The 21,139-nt window shown below is 43.8% G+C and overlaps 1 protein-coding gene and 1 long non-coding RNA gene across 5 annotated transcripts in view; both read left to right on the top strand.

Moving 5' to 3' along the window:
• COQ8A (coenzyme Q8A) overlaps nucleotides 1-21,139 on the top strand; it is an 88,950-nt gene that overhangs the window by 54,878 nt on the left and 12,933 nt on the right. For all 4 annotated transcript variants that reach the window (XM_037895611.2, XM_037895610.2, XM_043543553.1 and 1 more), the window contains exons 6-8: nucleotides 12,538-12,660; nucleotides 17,763-17,848; nucleotides 19,115-19,255. In XM_037895611.2, the coding sequence (XP_037751539.1) occupies nucleotides 12,538-12,660; nucleotides 17,763-17,848; nucleotides 19,115-19,255 (350 nt within the window). The remainder of the gene's footprint in view (nucleotides 1-12,537; nucleotides 12,661-17,762; nucleotides 17,849-19,114; nucleotides 19,256-21,139) is intronic.
• LOC119565833 lies at nucleotides 3,997-5,034 on the top strand. The gene is made up of 2 exons (XR_005224834.2): nucleotides 3,997-4,129; nucleotides 4,921-5,034. It is a non-coding gene; the product is annotated as an uncharacterized LOC119565833 (long non-coding RNA).

Raw genomic sequence — 21,139 nt, 5'->3', positions numbered from 1 at the left:
CTCTTTTTAGGCGTTCTCTACTGTGTAGAAAAATAAAATCATGAGGTCTGTAAAGGCCGTGACTCTTATGCAGTATGTGAGGAGTGGAGTTTTTTTTTCCCCCAGTTTCTTTTGGTTGAGTTAATTTCTTTTTAACCTCCATAAGGTTTGTCTAAACACAAGTTGTACCGCTTTGCCAACTTACCTTGTGTGGACACAGCTAGATGGGTGTAAAGGCGCTTCAACTGATATAGCTTATTCCATAAGGAAAGGGGAGTAAGCTCTTCTGATATAACTATTCAGGTTAAAAAAACACACCCCTGACTGAAATACTTACACCAGTACAAAAATGGAGAGTAGACCAGGCCTTAATGTCTGAAACCATGTGGTGTTAGTGGTTGAAGTAATAAAGACTTGCTTGACCTTCAGCAATATTCTATCTGTTTGATATTCAGGTGTTGACTGCTATAAAAAAACATGGGAAAATAATTTATTCAGACACTAAATTGGCATTTCACTTCTTTCAGTATCTTTCTCTTGACTGTTCTATAGACATGCACAAAGAAAGGGCTATGTGCCATACAAGCAAGTTTATACCAGACTTTGCATTTCCTCCTGTCTTCCTTGTCTCATCCCCAAATTTAAGAAAAGGGATGCTGTTTCTGGGTATGTCTCCTTTGCCCACTGGCATTGGTCTGAATTAACATGTTTACTGCTTTTCTGCACCTGTAATCTAGCTGGGAGAGTTGCTGCCTCACGTGATGGTAGGGAACAGCTAGTGCAATCCATAGTACTGAGGTGCAGAAGATATGAACATATTTTTTCCTTCTTTGGAAAAAAGCAGCTTACTCAGGGCTTGTGGCTAGATAGATATTCTTGTTGGGTTTCCTATCCACAAAAGCTTGGATCAGATGCAGCATCACTTTCCATGAAGTTCCTGCCTGCCGCCCAATATCCCTGCTGTTATATGTGACTTGACACAATGGGTGTCTTGGTACCACTCAAGTTAACAGAGTTGATGGTGTAGCCAGTGTTGGAGCTGAGCATCTTTCTGGCTCTTGCCCTTTGGTTCCGACCACCATCCTTGAAATCCTGGCTTTTGTAACTGGAGGCTCAGTATTCCTAGAAGGAAATGAGTCTGCTTAGATCTAAGATGCTTGGGCAGTTGCATGTCATATCAATAGGGAAGTCATATCTATAGTTTTTTTTTTTTTTTTTTTAATTGAGCGGGGGACGGGAATGAACTGGACATTGGTTTACTTGCAAGTTCCATTTCATGTGATAGGGAGGGAAGGATGGATGGATGGGGGACATAACTAAGAAAATGACGCCTGATCCGTGTGTGTGCGTGAGGTTCCCTTTGTTAGCTATCATTGACCTCCTATATAAAACTCATATGCTGGCATAGGGCAGCACCATCCCACCCAGCAGTGAGATGGCCCATTCTGGGAAGCCACTCCAAACACCTCTTTATTTTCTTAATCACCTCAGGAGCTTCTTCATCTCAGATTTATTTAATACACTTAGCATTACAGCCGTGCTCAGAGGCTCCAGTCAGATCAGGGATCCCATTGTGGTAGGTACCGTGTGAACAGAGTAAAAGATATTCCTTACTGTTAAGAGTTTACAATCTGGAAGACAAGATGCAGCAAGTGAGTGCAATAGTGGAAGAAACAGGGAAGAGGTTCATGATTACAGATCATAGTTATGTAGCTTTGCACTGTAGCTAGTCCTATATGGATTCAGTTCAGTTAAATATTGGATATCCCTATTGACGAGGTGGTAGCTTTCAGTGGGCATTGTGGCAATGGTGGATCTTGAGGGATTTGGAGGACAGGATAGTGGTGTTATGGATTAATTTGGGGAGGGTGCATTCTTTGCACCAAGGCACTTGTCGGAAGCAGAGGGGTGGTACAAGGAGGCTGCTATTGCTGACTGAGAATTTGATCTGGGGAGGGGGACAGGAAAAGTGATGCAGTAAGAAACTGAGAGCAAATGAGTAGATGGGGACTAAGCTGTAAAGGTTCTTGAAGATGGCAAACAAGAAGCTTGTATTTGTTCCTGTGGTGAAGAGGGAACCAGGGCAGGGATTGAAAGAAGCAATAACCTGGTCAGAACAGGCCAGGATGAGGTTAGCAGTAATATTTTTGAACTGAGTGGGGAAAAGTTAGTGTGGGAAGTCAGAGATAGGGTTTCAGTAAAAATTGGAAATGAGGACCAGAGTGCATGCTAGTTTTATGGGCAATGATGAGGCCAGGTATTTAAAGGTGTACCAGAGAAAGATGAAGCCATTTCCAAATCTTCTAGATGTGCAGGTCTGGAGAGAGGATGGTATCAAAGATTATTAGACTCAGAACTCAGTGCCTCCCCACAGCCCTTCTGAAGGCTTGCTTATATGGATCCTCCATGTGTCTTAAACAGTCTCATGGAGCTGAATCTCTTCATTCCCAACCTCAGCACTGTCTGCCTCTTAAAGTGATAGAATTGGAAAGTAAACATGTGATCACATGGGGGCAGGGAGGTGAGGGTGAAGAGGGGAAGGCTTCCACAACCAGGTTTGATTTATGTTGTTGTGGCACTGGCAGTTTCAATAAGGTAGATTTCTTATCAAGGGCAGTTGGCTGCAGGCTGTCACATGGAAACCACCCACATCCTTGCTGGATTTTGCATGGCTCTAGAAGGAATTATTTTGTACAGGGGATCTACAAACTAATACAGCAGCCTCATGGCCTCTAAGCAGTTAAACAAATTCATACTCCTTATATCTGTTGTTGTGGCTTGTTTAAGGAGTTTAAAGGAGATCAGAGATTCATGGTAACAAAACTTTCTTTGGACTTCTCTATCAGTTCTTCCACTTTAACATTAAAAATATAAGAGAAATGTCATGTTCTTATTTTGCCATAAATAGCTCTTTTGTTTGCCTTACCTTGGTGTCTTGCTAACCATCTGTCACTGAGGCGAAGGTTACAGAGTAAGTTAGATATGGGAAATGCTTTTAACCATTGCAGGCTTTGTGCAGCGGGTCACCCCTGGGGCCATATCGTAAGCTCGCTCCCACAATATCTGATCGTTACCTGACCCAAAGGTGGATTGGGTGCAGACTGTCAGAAAGAGATGGTGGGGGGAGATGAGGACAGGGCTTGCAAGCCCTTTTATTCTGGGTCCATTGTTTAACTTCCCTTGCTCAGTCTAATTTGAGGTGCAGGTGCTTTGAAACTCCCCATGAGGATGGCCAGGATTGTCACTGTGTGGGGATAGATTCCAATTCTGCCATGTGCCTTGCTAGGAGACCTCTGATATTCTTCTATTATAGTCTCTCCCTTCCTAAGCTTTGAGACAACATGGAACTCCACTCTGTCTCCAAAGTTTTCCTGATCTCCCTCTCAAGCAGCCCATGAAGTTAGTCACAAGTAGAGTCCAGGTTCAGAGGATTGACTCCCTTGTCATATTTCACTCTTGTTAGACTATTTTTTGCCCTCCCTCCTCCTCCTTTTTTTTTTTTTTTTTGGTTAGGCTGCTGCTTCTGCTTCTCCTTCCAGAGCCTGTTACTTAGGTTGAGAGGCAGATTGCTTTCTCTGCCCACTTGTGGGGTTGTGAAATTGATAACATGGAGGTGCGGCAAGAGACACTTTTGATTACGGTGCACACAGAGCAATAGCATTACTTGGATCTTGCACAACTGCAGCCACAATAAACATGGCATCATTTCAGACCCTGCATCCTTTCCAGCTAGTGCTTGATTCCAGTGTTGTTGATGCTGATCATATGCTACATGGATGCCTTCTTTTGAAGAGTGTTCAGATACCACGATGATGGGGGTGAGGAGGGCTTGTAAGCACAGACACGAGGAGTTTCTGCAGTAGCATTTGCCCAAAGCCACATCTAAGAAACAGACCAAATACTTGCCCACTCAGCCCTGACCATTTCTTGTGATGCATTCAAGTGTGTTTACTTTGGCTTTTAAACAGACTTGATCACTTCTTAAATCTTTCAGATGTTGCCATTTCAACTTGGTCTCCACAGAAACATCACTGATGTAGACTGCCTAGGAGCTGCACATTAATCTGCATGTACCCTATCCATAACCTCTCTGGCAAGTGCCACTAATCTTTGGTTCCGTTACCTGGTTGCAAGCCATGAGATAGAGAAGGTATCATGAACTCCTTTGTCTTTGGGCCTTGTACCAGCATATCACAGGGCTGAATCAAGTACAAAGTGTACTAAATGCTTCACATAGCCTAGCTGCTGGGGCCTTCAGCACCTGTTGGTCTGGTTTGGGGTGTGTGTGTGAGGGAAGGATGGGGGTAGTGACTTTAATCCCTTTTTCAGGTGGTTCAGTCTAGGCTTTGTCCTTCATGACAAGATTCTCTTGTATCTGAGACTCTTAGTAACTCCTTGTTTCTGGAAAATCAGCATAAGCTTCTGAAGCTTGTATGAATTGGTGTGGAGGAAAACGTATCTCTTATAGCAGGAGAGACTGCATATAGACACATCGATATGGCACACAATGCCATGCTGTTACAAAGGCCTGGATTTATCCTCCACTCCAATACTACTGAATTCATCTGCTATGCTATCAGTGTGTTGGGTACAATGGGCAACCTCTCGCTACTATATTGTTCTTACTGTGATTGACTGTAGTGGGATCAGTATGATGCTGTAAATGCTTCTTTCCCAGTATAAATCTCTTTCTCTCCTGCTAGGAGGCACCTGCTGCTCTGCCAGGCATACTCAATATATTCTGATCTCCTACTTAACCCTCTCTGTGCTGGTTTCCTCTTAAGCTCCATAACTGGTAGAATAAGTACAGGAAACTAAGCCAAAGCGCTCCTAGTTCAGAGGCTTTGCTTTGAAGCGCATATTTAAATCTGTGAGGGCTCTGTGATTTTTTTTTTTCATTTTAATATCCCCAAATATTGCTATGCTTGTTGGACCTACAAGGATGTTGATGAGTGCTGAAGATTGAATCCCTGTCCAGTCAGCTGATGCTACAATGTGAAGATGGGCCAATCTCTTGGAGACAGAATGGACAGTCTATAGCAAATTTCTCCATGGTATGGTGGTCACTTTCCATCTGTGCTCATCTGTAAATCTCTCATTGCATCCTCTCCTGCTTTCCTCTCTCTATATAAAGGTTTTTTAAAAAAAACAAACACCACCAAAAATCAAAAACTAAAGCCTCGTGCAAAGTCCTGAGAGTCCTTGATCTGTGAAAGCAACAGTTGTCTGCAAGGGTTAGTTTTTGGTTGCTCTGACCTACGTTGCACACAGGCACTATCTGGAATATATGTGAACAAACTTGGCTTGGCTTGCAGAATCCTTGAAGGCTTTTGCTTGCAGCACTCATCACCTTGTCCGTCAAGCTGCTTGTATCTGCTGCGAGATGGAGACTATCTCCAGCTTTAACTGAGGAAGGATTGCACTGCTGTTTGTTTATATTTTTCTCCTTGCCAGGCACCTGCTAGCTGTGCGCTTGCCAAAGTGAAAATACAGACATTGCAGAATTATGAAACTTGCTGGAGATAATGAGCTTTGAATCTGTTCCTTAAAGTGAGAAGGGGAAGGGATTTTTTTAAAGAGAAATTGATACTTTTCTGCAACATGCAGAAACTACAGTTGAGATTTTTTTGAAAAACTCTAATATTACTTGTAAATTCTAAATGCACTGTCCATAGCCTGCTCTGTAGTTTGAGCCAAGTACTGATAGTTGTAAGAGTGTCTTAAGCTGGCCTTGATGGAAAATGCAGTGATTGAATAAGGTGGTGATACTTAGGCCTGGGCTACACGTGCGGGGGGGTGGGTTCAAACTAAGATATGCGACCTGAAATTGTGTAAGTATCTTAGTTCGACTTACCTGGCTGTCCTCATGGCGGCGAGTTGACCGTGATGGCTCCCCCGTCGACTCAGCTTACTCCTCCTGCCGAGCTGGAGTACAGGTGTTGATTCGGGATCGATTTTATCGCATCTAGATGAGATGCGATAGATCGATCACTACCTGCTGATCCGGTGGGTAGTGAAGACGTACCCTTAGTGACTAGGGCATTTGGACCAGGCATCGAAGATCTGGGTTTTACCCTTGGCTCTTCCATAGATCTGCTGTGAGACTTTCAGGAAATCATTTCACCTTTCTGTTCCTCTTTCTCCTCTTGTCCTGTCTGTCTTACCTTCAAGGCATTGATTATCTCCCCTGGTGTTGACAGTGCGTAGTGAAATGGGACCTCAATCCAGGTTGTGCCTCTAGGCACAACTATAATATAAATGATTAATGATCAGAAAAGTGACTCTAACATGTCTCCATGCCTGTTTTCTCGTGTTCCAGGTCAGAGACCGGTACTGCTTGGGCTAAAGATCTTGCCACCAGCCAGTTTGTTTCCTTTTTTATGTTCATATCTTGCTGTGTTCCTACCACTAGTAATCCTGTTCATTTATCCACGTGTTTGGGTCACACATGATCTCTGCCCCCATTCTGATTAATTTAGCACAGTGTTTCTCAACCTATTTGCCATTGGGGGCCTCATTCAGTAATACCTGTGTGGCCCCGAGGATGTCCCATGGGCTGCAACTCTGTGCTGATTGGGCTGCAAGCGGCCCACAGTCTGCAGGTTGAGAATCGCTGATTTAGCAGTTGTGCTAACCTCTTCAGCAGAGCTGTACTCCATTTTTTTTCACACCCTTCTCTGTTCTTGGTTTCTGAGCCCCTGTTCCATCACACACATTCTCCTCAACCCCCTTCTTTCCGTGTGTGTGTGTTGTAGGTTAGGATGTGTAGGGCCTGGGGACTCGGCAAAGGAGTCACTTTTTCCCTCGAACCATGAACTTGTGCTGATAAAGGCACTATCTGCCTCCTGATGCCCAGGACACATACTGATGCTCTCCACTGCTGAAACCCTAGTTATAGGAGTAGACAGTGAGGTTCTCCAGGCTTTAATGCTGCAATTCCTTCAACTTTAAGGGAACCACTTTATAAATAAAATCTTGGCTCTTCTAAAAAGGGAATAACATTGTTATTTCCAGTATGGAGCATGGATGAGTTTCACTGTCTTTGTCAAGCTAGCAAATTAAAAATAGCCCCTTGGGTCACCACTGACCTTCGCAGCAGTCTCACTATCGCTGCACACTGTGTGTATTATTTAGAATGTGTATTTAAAGCACAAGGTTGGCATAGGTGTTGGAACAAAGTTTTCAGGAATAAAAAAAACTGAAACGCTGCCTCCAGACAAAATACTCTCCATTGCTGGCAAAGGAGACCTTGGCTTCAAGGTCAATTTTACCTTTATTAATGGCTTAATATTACAGTGGTGCCTTCATTGTGCTAGGTGTTGGGCAAACAAAGAGCTGCTTGTGGCTCTCTGCGTAAAAGGCTAGCAGTCAGCCTTTCTCAGGTAGAGTCAGTGGTGAACTGACCTTTGTCTCTGGAAATGCTCTCTTCCTTCAAATGGAGGGAGTGACAACATAGCTAAGTTCTAGGCTGTGTCCCCATGTCCCAAAGCTGATGCAAAGCAGATAGTCCTCAAAAAGAAAAAAACCAAAACTCCCTGTGCAGTGACTTGCTCTGAGGGAACAATCTGTTATCCATTTTTAAATCAATCTAATTGTAAGGAAAAAATCAGCTGTGATCGTTTAGGATGAGAACAGTTATGCAGCTGAGACCAACTTAAATTTGGAGGCGGCTGGGCTAATTCTGGGGTTGGAATGGTGGTTTTAGAATTCTTGGGAACATGTACTCACATGGCTTGCATAGAGAGAAGCTTAGCAGTCAACTTCTGGGGGAGTTGTGTGGTCTCATGGTTGGAGTACAAGGCTGGGAGTCTGGACTCCATGTTGTCTTCCTGTCTCTGCCCCCAGACTTTTCTCTGCATTTTCCCATCTATGAAACAAGGGTGAAGATGCTCACAATCTTCATGACCTGCTTTGAGATCTAGAGATGAAAAGCTGTGTATAAGAGCACAGGGTTATTTCTGTCATTGAGAAGAGCTAGCCTACCTCTTCCATTTTTGCCTCTGTATGAACTGAAGTGGCTTGAGGAGTGGCTTCCATGAAATGTATTCAATCGTCCCTTTAAGCCTGCTTTTTCCTTTTGTTGTGCCAATGATTCCCTTTCACCTACTGTTCACATAAAGACAGGTTTCAGAGTAGCAGCTGTGTTGGTCTGTATCCGCAAAAAGAAAAGGAGTACTTGCCACAAGTACTCCTTTTCTGGTCACATAAACTATCTCCCCTTTTCAAGTCACCTTCTGGGCTATGTCCATTTTTAGCACAGTGCATAAACAGGCAACACTTCATTGCTAATGACAAGGCTGACTTATGTTCAGGTTAGTGTTTGTGTGGTTTTTATTTGTTGGAGAGAAACGTGCCAGGAAGAAGTGATGGAGTGCTATTGTTGGGGATTTTTCTTTCTCTGATAAGGTTGTTTTTAAGCTACTAGGGTTCATTAGCTTCTTGAAACCACCTTAATCATTAACTGTTTTCTTAGCCTGCTATATGCAAAAGGGGTGTGTGTATGTGATAAGAAAGGGTGAGATTCAGACAGACACAGGGATGATTCAGTTTTCGTGGCTCAACTGTATTTTGAGCCACTTATGTGCTGGATTATTTACCTTCTTACCCTCATGGCTGATGATTTAGAAGCACTTTCTGGCAGGAACAGTCAAAAGCCAGTGATCTTTGGGAGGTGGAGGGAAGGGGGAGATATTTCAAATTTATCTGAAAGCAGATCTAAAAAAACTCCAAAACTAATACTAAATCCTCTTGGATTGAGCAGGTCCAGGAGACCCTGCTGTCTTTCAGGAAAGAATCATTGAAACCAGGATCCTGAGCAGTGTTCGATTCTAACTCTTCCTGTGCATGCAACAAATGACTGCATGAGCCCCAATTTAAACTTGAGCCTGGTTTCTCTCCCTGCTCCTCTCGGTTCTCTTTCCTGTTCAATCTGCTACTCTAGTCACTCCTCTTTCATTCCATGTCCTCCACACGTGCACCCTCCCACACTCTTACTCTGTTGGGGCAGAGGGCTGAAGAAGTCCTTGCCTCCTTTGCTGCTCCCACTTCCATTGGCTGTTTCTGCTGTTGCCAGCTGAGTCCAGAAGAGGGCAGTGCCAGGCACCTTCCATGCGCATGTTGCCTGCCAACATTATGCACCGCTTAGGGGGAATTCTGATCCTGACCACTTGTGCCTTTGTCTTCAGCAGCCACTCTTTGTGGGCCTTAGGCATGTTGACCGGGGCTATGTGAAGGAAATTAGCTGACTCTGATTGTGCAAGTGCCTGTGTATTTGGATAGCAGGTGCAGGTTTGTGACCTGGTTCTGGCTTCTAAACTGGACAATCCAATGAAAAAGTTCATACCAAACCATGTTAAGTCAGCAGAGTTCATTATGGAACAGCCAGACTTGTCTGGATCTCACCTCTCCTCCAGCCAGCCTGGGTTCCCTCCTCTGTCTAGTTACCTTTGCTCAGCACTGGGGGAGAAGCCTCTCACCCTGCTGTCATTATATACTACACTGAGTACATAGTACTCCTTTTTGGCTTCAGCAGCTGGTAAGTCTGTTTTCTCCCCCTTCTCTCCCACCAGTGTCCTCAGGTAATCCCTTTCTGTCCAAAATTGGTGTGGTGGTGTGTACACATTCCATGTGCAGTCAGTGTTGTCTAAACAAATAGCTCATTCTCAGGGAGGAGAGGCAGTCACATGCACAGACCTTTTGTAGCTCTGTGCACAGCCCTATGTTACAGTGAAGTACTGCAAGTCAAGTTTGTAACAAACCTGCCTGTCACTTGGCTATAGGAGATTTGACTGGTAGGTAACCCTTTGATCCTTGTTGGCGCAGTCCATCACACTGACAGGGGGCTATGCTTTCAGGGAAGTAGACAAGTTCGGCAGGAGCCGTTGCAGATCCTGTGTTCCCAGTCTTGATGTCCTAGACAGAACTGCTCCTTCTTGGCATTTTTTGGCCTCTGGAAGGAAACTTGGGGACCGTGACTTGAGCCCTTAAGCCACTATCTCCCCTTCCTCCCCCGTCCCAAAGGAGGAGTGTTCTCATGGTTTGTAGCAACGAATTGTTACAAACTGAAGGCTTGTCACAGGTGTCTGTAGGAACCAGCAGTGAGCCTGTCCAGTGGCAGGTTTTGCCTGCTCAGTGGGGGAGCTGGATCATGTTGACATGGGGCCTAATCCCTTATGCTTTAATGCTGGTGTAATTGTGAGAGTAAGACCAGCAGGATTTGGCTTATCTGTAGAGGAATGGGTCTTAAATTCAGACAGAACAGTGAGATCTTAACTAGCTTGAGCTGTTGCTCTGTTTAAAAAGCATAGTAGAAGTGACAGAAATTAAAGCTAGAGTCCCCAGTTAAGGGATGGCTAAGTTGGCCCCCACAAGTAAATGCATAAAGGAACTGGCACCATAGTGGCTGGAAGACATTCCTCCTCCTACGTCATTCTGGGGTCCAGCAGGCCCAGGACCTGAAGACTACATCTCCAGTAGAATAAAATGCATGTTGTAGAGTGAATCAAATGAATTCAAGAATTTTTGAGTCTTAAAATAAAAATCAGCTTGAGGTGAAAAGTAGGTAGAACTGAAACATCCTGCATAGTCACAAATACCTGGAATGATAGCAGGCATCTGACTAAGGAATCCTTTGCAGTGAACATCACTCAGTGAGTGACCTCAATAACAGCATCTTAACCAAACCCCACAGAGCTGGAATTAAGATGCAGTTTTTCTTAGTTGAAAGGAAGTTAAAGCTGCAAGTATGTACATATTGTCATATGTTGCAAATTACTTGATAGTATAGGGTGGGGACAAACTTGGTTCTTCTGTTGTATCTGATGGCATAATTAGGTCAGCTTGCACGGGCATTTTGTTCTAACCTGGTCTAGGTCCCAAATGAAGAGAAAAGGTTGACAGTCTCTGCTGTTCACTAGTCCTAGCGGATGCCAACTCTTTCTCTGCTCTGTTCAGGATGGCAATATCAGGGCGAGGTGTGCTGGTGAAGTGCAGGTGAATTGCCACAGCTTTGTGGTGTGTGCCTTTGCCTAGCTCATAAAGCACCACTGGACTTTTAACAAGGCCCATATTTGCCTTTGCTCACTTGTACCCTGTGATGTTTTGGGATCACCCAGACCAGTAAGGGGCTCTGTCACCGCCTGCCTTGTAACTTTGGGTGCCTTAATGCTGTGCTGCTGTGACTCAGCCCTGACTCCAGTAGCCATCCTACAAGTACAAGGTCTCACCCTGGCTTCCGCCCGCTCAGTTACTCCTTGCATGCTGACCCCAACAGTCCTTCCAGTCCCAACTCTCCCCAAATCCATCTGCCCCAAGCTCTTAACTACCAGACACTTGGAATTTTCCCTTCTGGTTTGTCACCCCTGAAGGTGTGAAAACAGCTCCCAGTGATCAGTTCATTTTGCCGTTCACACTTCATGTAGTTTGCACACTGAAGACCTGCTAGGGGTAAAAATAAACAAGTTTCATTTAATAGAAAAATCACATGTTCAAAGATTAAATAATAAGGGAGAGCATATGCAAGTTACACAGAAAAGAAACCTAAAGATGCAACCTCAGGCTTTACACTTGCATATTAAACAAATTCTCTTTTCTAATATAAATTACCTATTGTCTTTGAACAGTTTCCCTCTGTAACAAAGGGCATGCAGGGAATCAGGAACAGCTCTCTGCTTAGAAGCTGCTCCTCAGTTTCTGGATATAAAATCTCTCAAGCCTGTTCTTTTAAAATAATTTTTTTTGTCTTGGCATGGTGACTCGTGGTTATTCAGAGTGATTGGAATTCCCATTTGTCTTGATGTCTTTCTATTAACACTAATGCAGAACTTGTGGCACCTTAGAGACTAACCAATTTATTTGAGCATGAGCTTTCGTGAGCTACGGCTCACTTCATGAAGTGAGCTGTAGCTCACGAAAGCTCATGCTCAAATAAATTGGTTAGTCTCTAAGGTGCCACAAGTACTCCTTTTTTTTGCGAATACAGACTAACACGGCTGTTACTCTGAAACCTGTTATTAACACTAATGGTTAACCATTATCTTTTTCTGGGCTGGACAGTGGAGGGGTACTTGAAGTTGGTTTTGTGTAAACAACTGGCTGGGGCCTAGGTTACCCCTCCCTGCTTGATTCCTTCACCGCCTTGTGAGATAGTTGCACCACTGTTAGTTTTCCTTTATATATTTACATGCATACGTTCATAACCATGACTGTATAATCTCAATGACCAGCAAGCTCAAAGCATTAGACTTTCATAAAAGACTGTACTTGACATATTTTTATACACAATACCATTGTATATAACCAGTTGATTCAGTCGCTTACTTTTGGGGGTTCAGACCCCCCTGTTCTCCCCTTGGGGTGTCTGGACCCTGACTGTCACACATGCCTCAAAGCTGCCTCTCTGAGGAGTTCTGGGAATGGCCTTATGCTAGATGGAGGATAAATGGGTATGCTGGTTTCTTGAGAGAAGGGGGTGTAGGTTAAAATAGGATGATGTGGTGGGGTGAAATCACTGGGATCCATAAAGCATTAAAGCATTTTAATCTCTCTTCCCGCCCTCAGGAAAGAAAGCAGTTTTGGATTCCAGCCCCTTTCTGTCGGAGGCCAATGCAGAAAGAATTGTGAGAACTCTGTGCAAGGTGCGGGGAGCTGCACTGAAGCTAGGACAGATGTTGAGCATTCAAGGTAAGTAACAGGTCTCTGGTGCTTCTCAGCTTTTATTTAGTGACACTCACCTGGGGCAGTCCACTTACTGTACACAGAGGGCAGGAAGGATGTGAAGTCATTGCTAATAAGATACTGGACATCAAGATCAATTAACAAGCCAGCAGCACAGCAGACTGTCCTCAGTCAAATAGCTTCAAGTGAATGGTACAACAGGTTAGCTGAGCAGTTTTCTCATAGGAGAATGAAGATTTAAAAATTGCACAGTTCACTCTGATTAGTTCAGTTCCCTTTGGTTTCCTGAAGTGGTAGGGAATGTGGTTGTTGGACCCTTCTCCTTTGTACACACATCCATCCTCCTCCCACAGTGTTTATACTATAGACATGAATTGAGTCCCATATAGCCAAAGTCCAGTAACTACCTGAAGCCTAGTTTACCCTTCTGCAATTGTCCTGAAATAAGATGGCCCTATACCATGAGGATGAGTGAAGGCAAAAATCAAATCCTGAAACTTAACACAAGTGTTAGACTGAGTCTGGTCAAATTGAACAAGTAAACCTACCAGCCAGCCAGAGAAGGCAGGTGAGAGCACTATCCTGCAACACAACACAAGCCTTTAAAGTACACCTCCAAATCCTTGCACTGTGCAAAGGTACAGATTTGTGCAGTGATGGTGTGAGTAGTTCTCCCTGGCTTGTTCACATGGTTCACTGGCCTGTGAACTCTCCTGGTGGCGAGAGACTGCTGCTGATGGTGACCCCAAACCTAGTTGGGTGTAGTAGGGAAATCTGAATTCCTGTCTTGGCAAGAGTGATTGAAAAGTGAATGTTCCACCACCCTGGCTAATGCTGTGTCTGGGAAATGGTCTTCTGTTTTGTGTAGGGGTGAGTGTGACCTCATGTAACTTCTCTCCATGTACCAAGCCTGATGCCCTCCTCCAAACCCTTTATTTTGCTCTGTGTCTTCCTGCATATTCACATGTACATCTGCTGTATTGAAGCTGGGTAGTTTTGGGTGACTGGATTGGTAATGAAGCCACAGAGACTTTAACTGTGAGATCAGTTTCTGGGAACATATTCTGTTCAAAATCTGTCTCAGAGCAGTGTTGACAAGCCAAAGGGCATGTCTTGTTGGTTGTTTCTCAGCTAGAAGAACCGTATTCTTAGGGTTAAAATGTGGAAAAGTGGGGACTGGATTGGTGGGACAATAGAACCTTTCATTTTCTGTTTACCAATCAGTTTAGATTGTAGACTGTGATCAGATCACCTCTGAGGGATCTACTTGGGGAGAAGATTTGATAGTAGTTGGTTCTTTAATTTTGCAGACAAAGGCATAATGACACCTGTGGCTGGAAGTTAAAGGTAGACAAATTCAAACTAGCAATAAGGTCTACATTTTAAGTGCAGGTAATTACAATTGGAAGAGCTTTCCTAGGGATTTGACGGTTCTGTCACTTGATGTCTTATTTGGATAGATACACAGTTGTAGCAGCTTTGGTTTAAATTGACAGTAGTCCCTAAAATGCTTATCTTGCTATCTTAATATTGATTTTAAAAATATCAGTAGTAATGTTCCTTTTAAAGGTATTTTTAACTAGTTTTCACTCCCTCTATGCTGTAAAGGCAGCAGCCAGAAGCTGAATGGGTGGTGCCTGTATGTTCATTCTGAGTAGTGACAAAACAAAGCTCAGATGATTGAATTTAAATCTCTAGAATCTTTTCCCCCAAGTGGAAAGGCTCTGAGTTAACTGAAATGAACCAGCTGGAAACTAAATTCAGGATGTCCTTTCGACTGAATAAACTGGAGAGATAGTGATTGCTCCTAATATGGAGCCACTTGGCTGGTCAGTTTTATGCTGCAGCTCGAATTTTGCAGATGTTGACTTGCAAGGTTGGTTCCCAAAAGAGAGCTAGATACTTCACATGACTAGTAATATAGCAAGACCTAGGTCACTTCCCCAAAGAGCTCCCAATCTATAGAGCCAAAACAACAGAAAGATGATGTGGTTACTCAATGAGGTCATGGGCAATTCCAGAGTGCTGAATTACATGTTGAGTTTGTATTAAATAACTGACTTGCTTGTGAAAGAGTTAGTGTTTGGAGAGATTTGAACAGAAAGGGTAATGGCTTGGGAAAGGTTCTGGGGAACAAGGCTACCTGCAGTCAGAGAAGGGACCCCTGAACTGCAGTGTCCTTGCATCTTTCAGGCAGTGGTCGGAAGTGGAGCTCTGTGTAGCTCAAGCTTGTGTCTCACCAACAGAAGTTGGTCCAATAAAAGCTATTATCTCACCTACCTTGTCTCTCTACAGGTTCCTTCTCAGTTGGGCTTTTCTAGCACATGAATGAGCCATAAGCTCATACAAAACTGATGGAGGCTTTTAAAAAAAAACAAACAAAAGGGTGAAGACATTGCTAACAAAGGCAGCTGAGAGGTGGCGGTTCCTCCTGGGCTTTTCCTTTCCCTGACTTTTACCTTCCAGAAATGCCAGGGTAGATTTTAAAGGGCCTCTGAAGAGAGCACAGGCTGATGGGGAGACAGGTGGTGCTGAATAGAATCTATTTTTATAGAGTGATTTATTCTGAGCTCTTATCTGCAGCAGTTGATTCAATTTTACAGGCTACCATCTGTTTTCAGTTGCCTCACCCTCTGGAAACCCACTACCTTCTGTGGAGAGGTGCCAGGATGGAAGTAGAGTAAAGAATGGTATCTTTCTCCTCAACCTCTGCTCTGGTGCATGTTCAGGAAGAACTCTTGGATCACTGGCTGCACAAGGCGAAGGGCTAAAATGTCCAGAGTTGAGTGAACCTTGATTCAGTGCATAGTCCTGAAGCCAGATTATTTGCCGGGGGGATATGCTTAAAATACTTTATACGTTAGAATGAGTTGCAATGGTCAAGTGCTTAGTCATTGGTCTGTGTGCACTCTGAAATCATGGGGACAAGCGAGGACAGGTGCTGACCTCTGGATCTGAGGAGCAGAAGCACTCTGGATTTTCTTTCTCTTTCCTGCCTTCTAATAGAGTTAATTACTGTCTTTAATACTTGCAGGCAATGTAATTGTAGCCATATCTGTCTCAGGATAGCTCGAAAGCTTGTCTCACCGGCAGGAGCTGGTCCAATAAAAGATATTACCGCATCCACCTTGTCTTTCTAATATTTATAGACCTTCAGGCATTTTCATGGAGTGGTTGCTATATTGTTAGTGTGGGGGAAGATAGGGCTGCAGTAACTTTGTTGCTGACAGTGGTAGCAAAATGTAGGTGCCACCATCCTGTGATGGATCTGATTCTTGGGCTGGCTGCTGAGATATCAGAGCTAGTGCAATTCCTACCACCTTGTGGTCTGGCAGGGTCACATGTAAGGGCTAGTAAGCAGATCTACTCTGCCTTTTTTCCTTGATTTGTTTGTTTTTTCCAGGAAAGCATTAGGTATCCCCAGGAGAGTAACTTGCATGTATGTCCTGGTATACCACACTTGTTTAAATCCCCTGGCCCTGGTTTTAGAAGTTGGCTGAGTTAGCAGGAACTGTTAGTAGCTCCTCTGAAGATTCAGGTGTGTGTGCACATGTGTTAATAAGCACCTTGGGACCACATTGACCACAAGTGCATGCATTGAAGTCAGTGAGATTGCAGCTGCTTATGCCAGGTGTGAATTTGTCTCCCAGCCTGTATTGCTGGACTTTACAATGGCTTTGTTTAGCTTCTGGACAGTCTCATCAGTTCACCACTTAGTGGCTTAGCCTTGTTCAGCAGCACGTTTGTTAACGTTGTAACATGGTCCTTTTTCCTGCAGTATTGCTGACTTCACTGCTGGCACTGTATTACTCTGCAGTTGTATCTGAGCTGGCATCTCTGTTGCATGGTTGACAGCACCATGCTGCTACCACAAGACAGTGGCTATCAAGCAACCTCAACTACAACCTATTTATGTGTAAATGTACAAAAAAAATTGTGCATTTCTTGGACATAAGTAATGATTATAACACTAATGAACTAGAAGTACCTGGTGCATGTCCAGCTCTCTCCAGGCATACAACTGCTGGGAACAGTGTCAGTTGTATGAAGAACCACTGTTCTCTTACTGCATGGACATCTCAGGAGATGCCGGGATTATTTGGTACAGCATCTGATAGTGTGCCAGTGTCTTGTCTTTGAAGTACCTTTCTTCCCCCAAGAGAGTGCACTCTTAAGTGACAGAGATGGAATCTCATTTTTTTCAGCCAAAATTTGGTGCTTGGGCTGAGACTGGGTATTAAGCTTTAGTATCACACAAGCCTTAGAGAAGTCCCAAGCAGCCAGTATTACGATTGTACACATTATGGTGTAGTGACTGTATCTGGAAACAAATGCTGTGCTAATTTTGGACATGTGGCGGATGGACCTGTGCAGTACATTGTGTTCTGTGTTAAATGCCATTTCATTGTTTTGGATTTGTCCCGAACTACTACAATTCTTAGTGAGGTGCAGCACCACAAATAATTCCTTCCCGCATTCCTGTAGCAGCAGGATTGCCATGGAACATGCTGCTGATTCATCAGCATCTTAGTGAACAAAGCAGACAGACATTGGAAAACGAATAGTAGAATATAGTGTGTGCCAAGAGATTTTATTCTTACAAGTTTTTATGCTTCAGTTTGTGACTGTGATGGGGGTGGGAGGTGTGGAAAAGTACAGTACTGATCTGTTTCTCCAATGCTGCAGCACAGTCCTGGTCACTTTGTTCTGGTCTGGAGAGATGGGGACAAAATGCAAGCTGTGTTGTCCCAGCTGTTCTGTCCCCAACCACCCTTTGCTCCTGCCACTTCTCTTGTCACAGGATTTGTGCAGGTGTCTTTTTTTTTTTTTTAAACTGGTTACCTAACTTCCCAAATGTAATGCTCAGCGTGGGAGAGTCTAGAATGGCATTTTTTTCAGTGTTGGGAAGAATTTCTAATCATAATACTGACAGTGTAATCTTGGATTTGGCTTCTGTACTTGGCAGTACCCCGAAGAGTGGTAATTGACGAGAGGGCTTTGGGCTACAGAGACGTATACACATTAGTCATTAGAAGCATGTTTATAAGTGTGAGTTTCTGTGAGTGTAGTTCGCTCTTTCTAACCAGCCTGAACTTTCCTCCTGGCAGATAACGCCTTCATCAACCCTCATCTCCAGAGGATTTTTGAGCGTGTACGTCAGAGTGCAGACTTCATGCCAATAAAGCAAATGATGGTGAGGAATATTCTGTCCTACTTAACGGGGCGAGGGTGTAGGAGTGGAATAAACACACCCTGTGACTTGCCCCAGGTGAAGGCAGGGGCTGGTATTTTTAGAGTACTCTTTCAGTAAATATTTTGACTTTTATAAGACATGGGTGCAGCTAGTGGAGCTGAAAGGTTATACAAAACTTGATTAAGTGAGCTTTTCTCTTCCAGTAACTTAAACCATCCACAGGAAATACAGAGAATACTCAGCACAGTACTGAATTAGTGCTGGGACCCACCACCCCCAAAGCTAAGCTGGCATAACTGGGACTGTTTATGTACATCACATTTTCTGTTTGTTATGCTTTTTTTTCCTCTGCTTTTTTTCCCAGCCTCTCCTAAGCAGGAGTGGGTTAAATTGCCAAAAGCACCTAAGTCCTATTTTCAAAAGTGACTTGGACACTTAGGCGCCTCAGCCCCATGGAAAGTCAGTGGATGAAAGTTGAGAAGGTCAATATGGCAAAATGAAGATTTTAGCTAGTAACTTTTCAAGGTGAAATTTCACCCACTTTCAAGCAAGGTCAAAATGAAGCAAATTAGTTTTTTGCCATCCTTGATTTTTTTTTTTTAAGCTACAAAGATCAGTAAAGGGGACTGAGGCAGATTAACCCATGAGAATTGTTTGTTCCCCATAAGATTCTGACCCAAGTAAGCTTCCACACGTGTTTGGAGTGGAATGTGAAATAACGGGTTGACCGTGTATCAAAATGCTATTAAGAGCAGATTACAAGTACTGTTCTATATCCTGCACCTCCCTAGAGTAGTTCTGCCTTGAGCCTGGGTTGCTCTTGTTCAGAGTGGCAGCATGGCAGAAAAGGATGTATAATGATAAAGGGAATATCCCCTTGCCCTCTTCCCCACCTCCCCCTCTTTTTCTGGAAGATGGTGAAAAACAACAAGATAAAAGGCATTGATACCCTGATGATCAACTCCTTCTGTAGCTGTGTGTTTTTTGTTTTAAGATCTTGGCCCTCTACTTGCATATCTCTGTAGCTTGAGCAGGACTGTGGCTTTTTGGCTTGAGCCTGCATTTATTTGGAGGCTGTGTTATGTCTGACTAGATTTGCTACAAAGGGAAGATGATCTAGAAAGCATGGGGGCTTTCAGACTCTGAGGCTCTCCGAACCTTGCCAGGCATCTCAGAGGAAACGGGTGGTTTCATCAGAGGGAAGTAAAATTTTGGCTCATATCCTAGCTTTCCTTTATCCTGATTTTTTTTTTTCTGTGTCTCTAGAAAACTTTGAACGACGACCTCGGTCCCAACTGGAGGGATAAGCTGGAGTTCTTTGAAGAGCGTCCCTTTGCTGCCGCTTCCATTGGCCAGGTTCACCTGGCACGCTTGAAGAATGGTAAAGAAGTTGCCATGAAGATCCAGGTGGGTTTGCAATTTCTCTTAGTTCTAAGATGGGCACCGTGAACTCCTGTTTGGGCCCTAAATCCCCTCCAGCTTCATTCCCCTCTACATAGACGTATCACATTTACTATACAAAGAGGGGTTTGAAGTGTTATGAATAACACGCATGCCCAGGGCTGTGTTAATTAGGTGCAAGCACTTTTGCACCACTGTGTGGGTGCAGAAATTCTGTTGTCCACATATTTCTTTGCTTCCCCACAGAAAAAATGTCTTCTGAGGGGAAGCAAAGGGAAGCTGCAAGAGCAGTTGCTCGCTTCTCCCTGGCAGCCCAAAGCAGTCAGCAGAGATATAAATCAGCGTGTGTGGGGAAGGGATGTGGAGTGGGAGGGTTAACTGTGCACATATGCATGGAGAGATGTCAGTCACTGCGGGGAGGAGTAGTGCTGGGCAGGTGTGCAAGCAAGTGAATATGAGACTGTCCCTCTGGCTTGTTGTTGCAGTGTGTCTGGTGTGGAGGGACTCTGTCCCCTCAGGTAGAGCATAATGTAGTAGCCTGCCTGCTTAGTTGTTCCCATTCTTAGTGAATTCCCGCAGGAGCATAAAACAAGTATAAAGGTTTTAAGGCTCCTTTACATTGCTAGGGTGGTGTAAAGAAGCATTATTGTAAATGACAATATGGCCATATAAATACTTATGGTGCTTTTAGTGATTAGAACGGGTCTAAATATTTGGACTGAAAAATTTTCCTGTCAAAATGTGGTTCCAGGAACTGTTTACTACTGACCTTTCTGAAGATGCTCGGTAGCCAACATAAATTGAGTTTGATTCCCCAGCCATCACTTGCTCTTCAGTTGCCTCTTCTGTCATACTGAGCATATGGCTGTGTATATTTGTTGACTAATAACTAGAAATAAAGGGTCAATACTAGCTACATTACTATTAGATGAAGCGGGGTTGGGGACTTTCTCAAATGCTCCCCATTCTCCATCCATTGTATTGTAGTTTAAATAAAATACCAAAATAATTGAAACTGGCATGATTGTGTTGTTTTGGCTAATAAAATATGCAGAATTTTGCAGAACTTTAATTTTTTGGTGCAGAATTCCCCCAGGAGTAAAGCACGGAGTATTGGAAGGACAGGTTTCACGTCTTAAACCAGTCGCTAGCTATCAGGGATTAGGATGAGATCTTCATAGGGGACAGACTAGCTCACTTCAGTCTGTTGTGTTTTATACTTCCTCTGAGGAATGTGGATCTGGCTGTTGTCAGACGACAATACTGGATTAGTGGACCGTGGGTCTGATCTGGAATGATAGTTTGTATATTCCTAATAGCATAAATGACAGTTGACTAATAGATCAGAATCCACCTGTAAGTGACTTATCTCATGAAAACAGTCATCCTGACTAGTGCCCAGTGGCTGTTTTAAAAATCTTTGACTTGTGGCAGCCTGGTTGTCAGTCAGATTTGAAATGGCAGATGCTCAGCCACGTCGCAGCTCTCCTGCTTATGAACAGTGTCTGTCAGAACAATACACAACATTGTTTACCTACGCACAATAAAACTGTAATTAAAACAGTCAACAGGGGCAACACAAACTCTGTGTGTGTTCAAACTGGTTTCAATGTTGACACCAATTTGGTGCTTCTAATATAAATAAATTCTGTTGGAAGCGCTGGCTTTCAGTGTCATATGTTTGTAATCTAGATCAGTGGTTTTCAAACTTCGGACCGTGACCTAGTACTGGTCGTGGAATGCAAGGCACTGGGTTGCCTGGCAGTTGGCCAGTAAAAACTAGTAGTCCCTACCTGTTCTGACACCGAGCTGCATCATGGAAGTGGCCAGCAGCAGGTCTGGCTCCTAGGCAGTGGGGCCACGAGGCTCTGCACACTGCCCCCTGCCCTG

The sequence above is a fragment of the Chelonia mydas genome, chromosome 3 (assembly GCF_015237465.2).
Source record: "Chelonia mydas isolate rCheMyd1 chromosome 3, rCheMyd1.pri.v2, whole genome shotgun sequence".
Lineage (NCBI taxonomy): Eukaryota > Metazoa > Chordata > Testudines > Cheloniidae > Chelonia > Chelonia mydas.
This window is presented reverse-complemented; position numbering and strand designations above follow the sequence as displayed.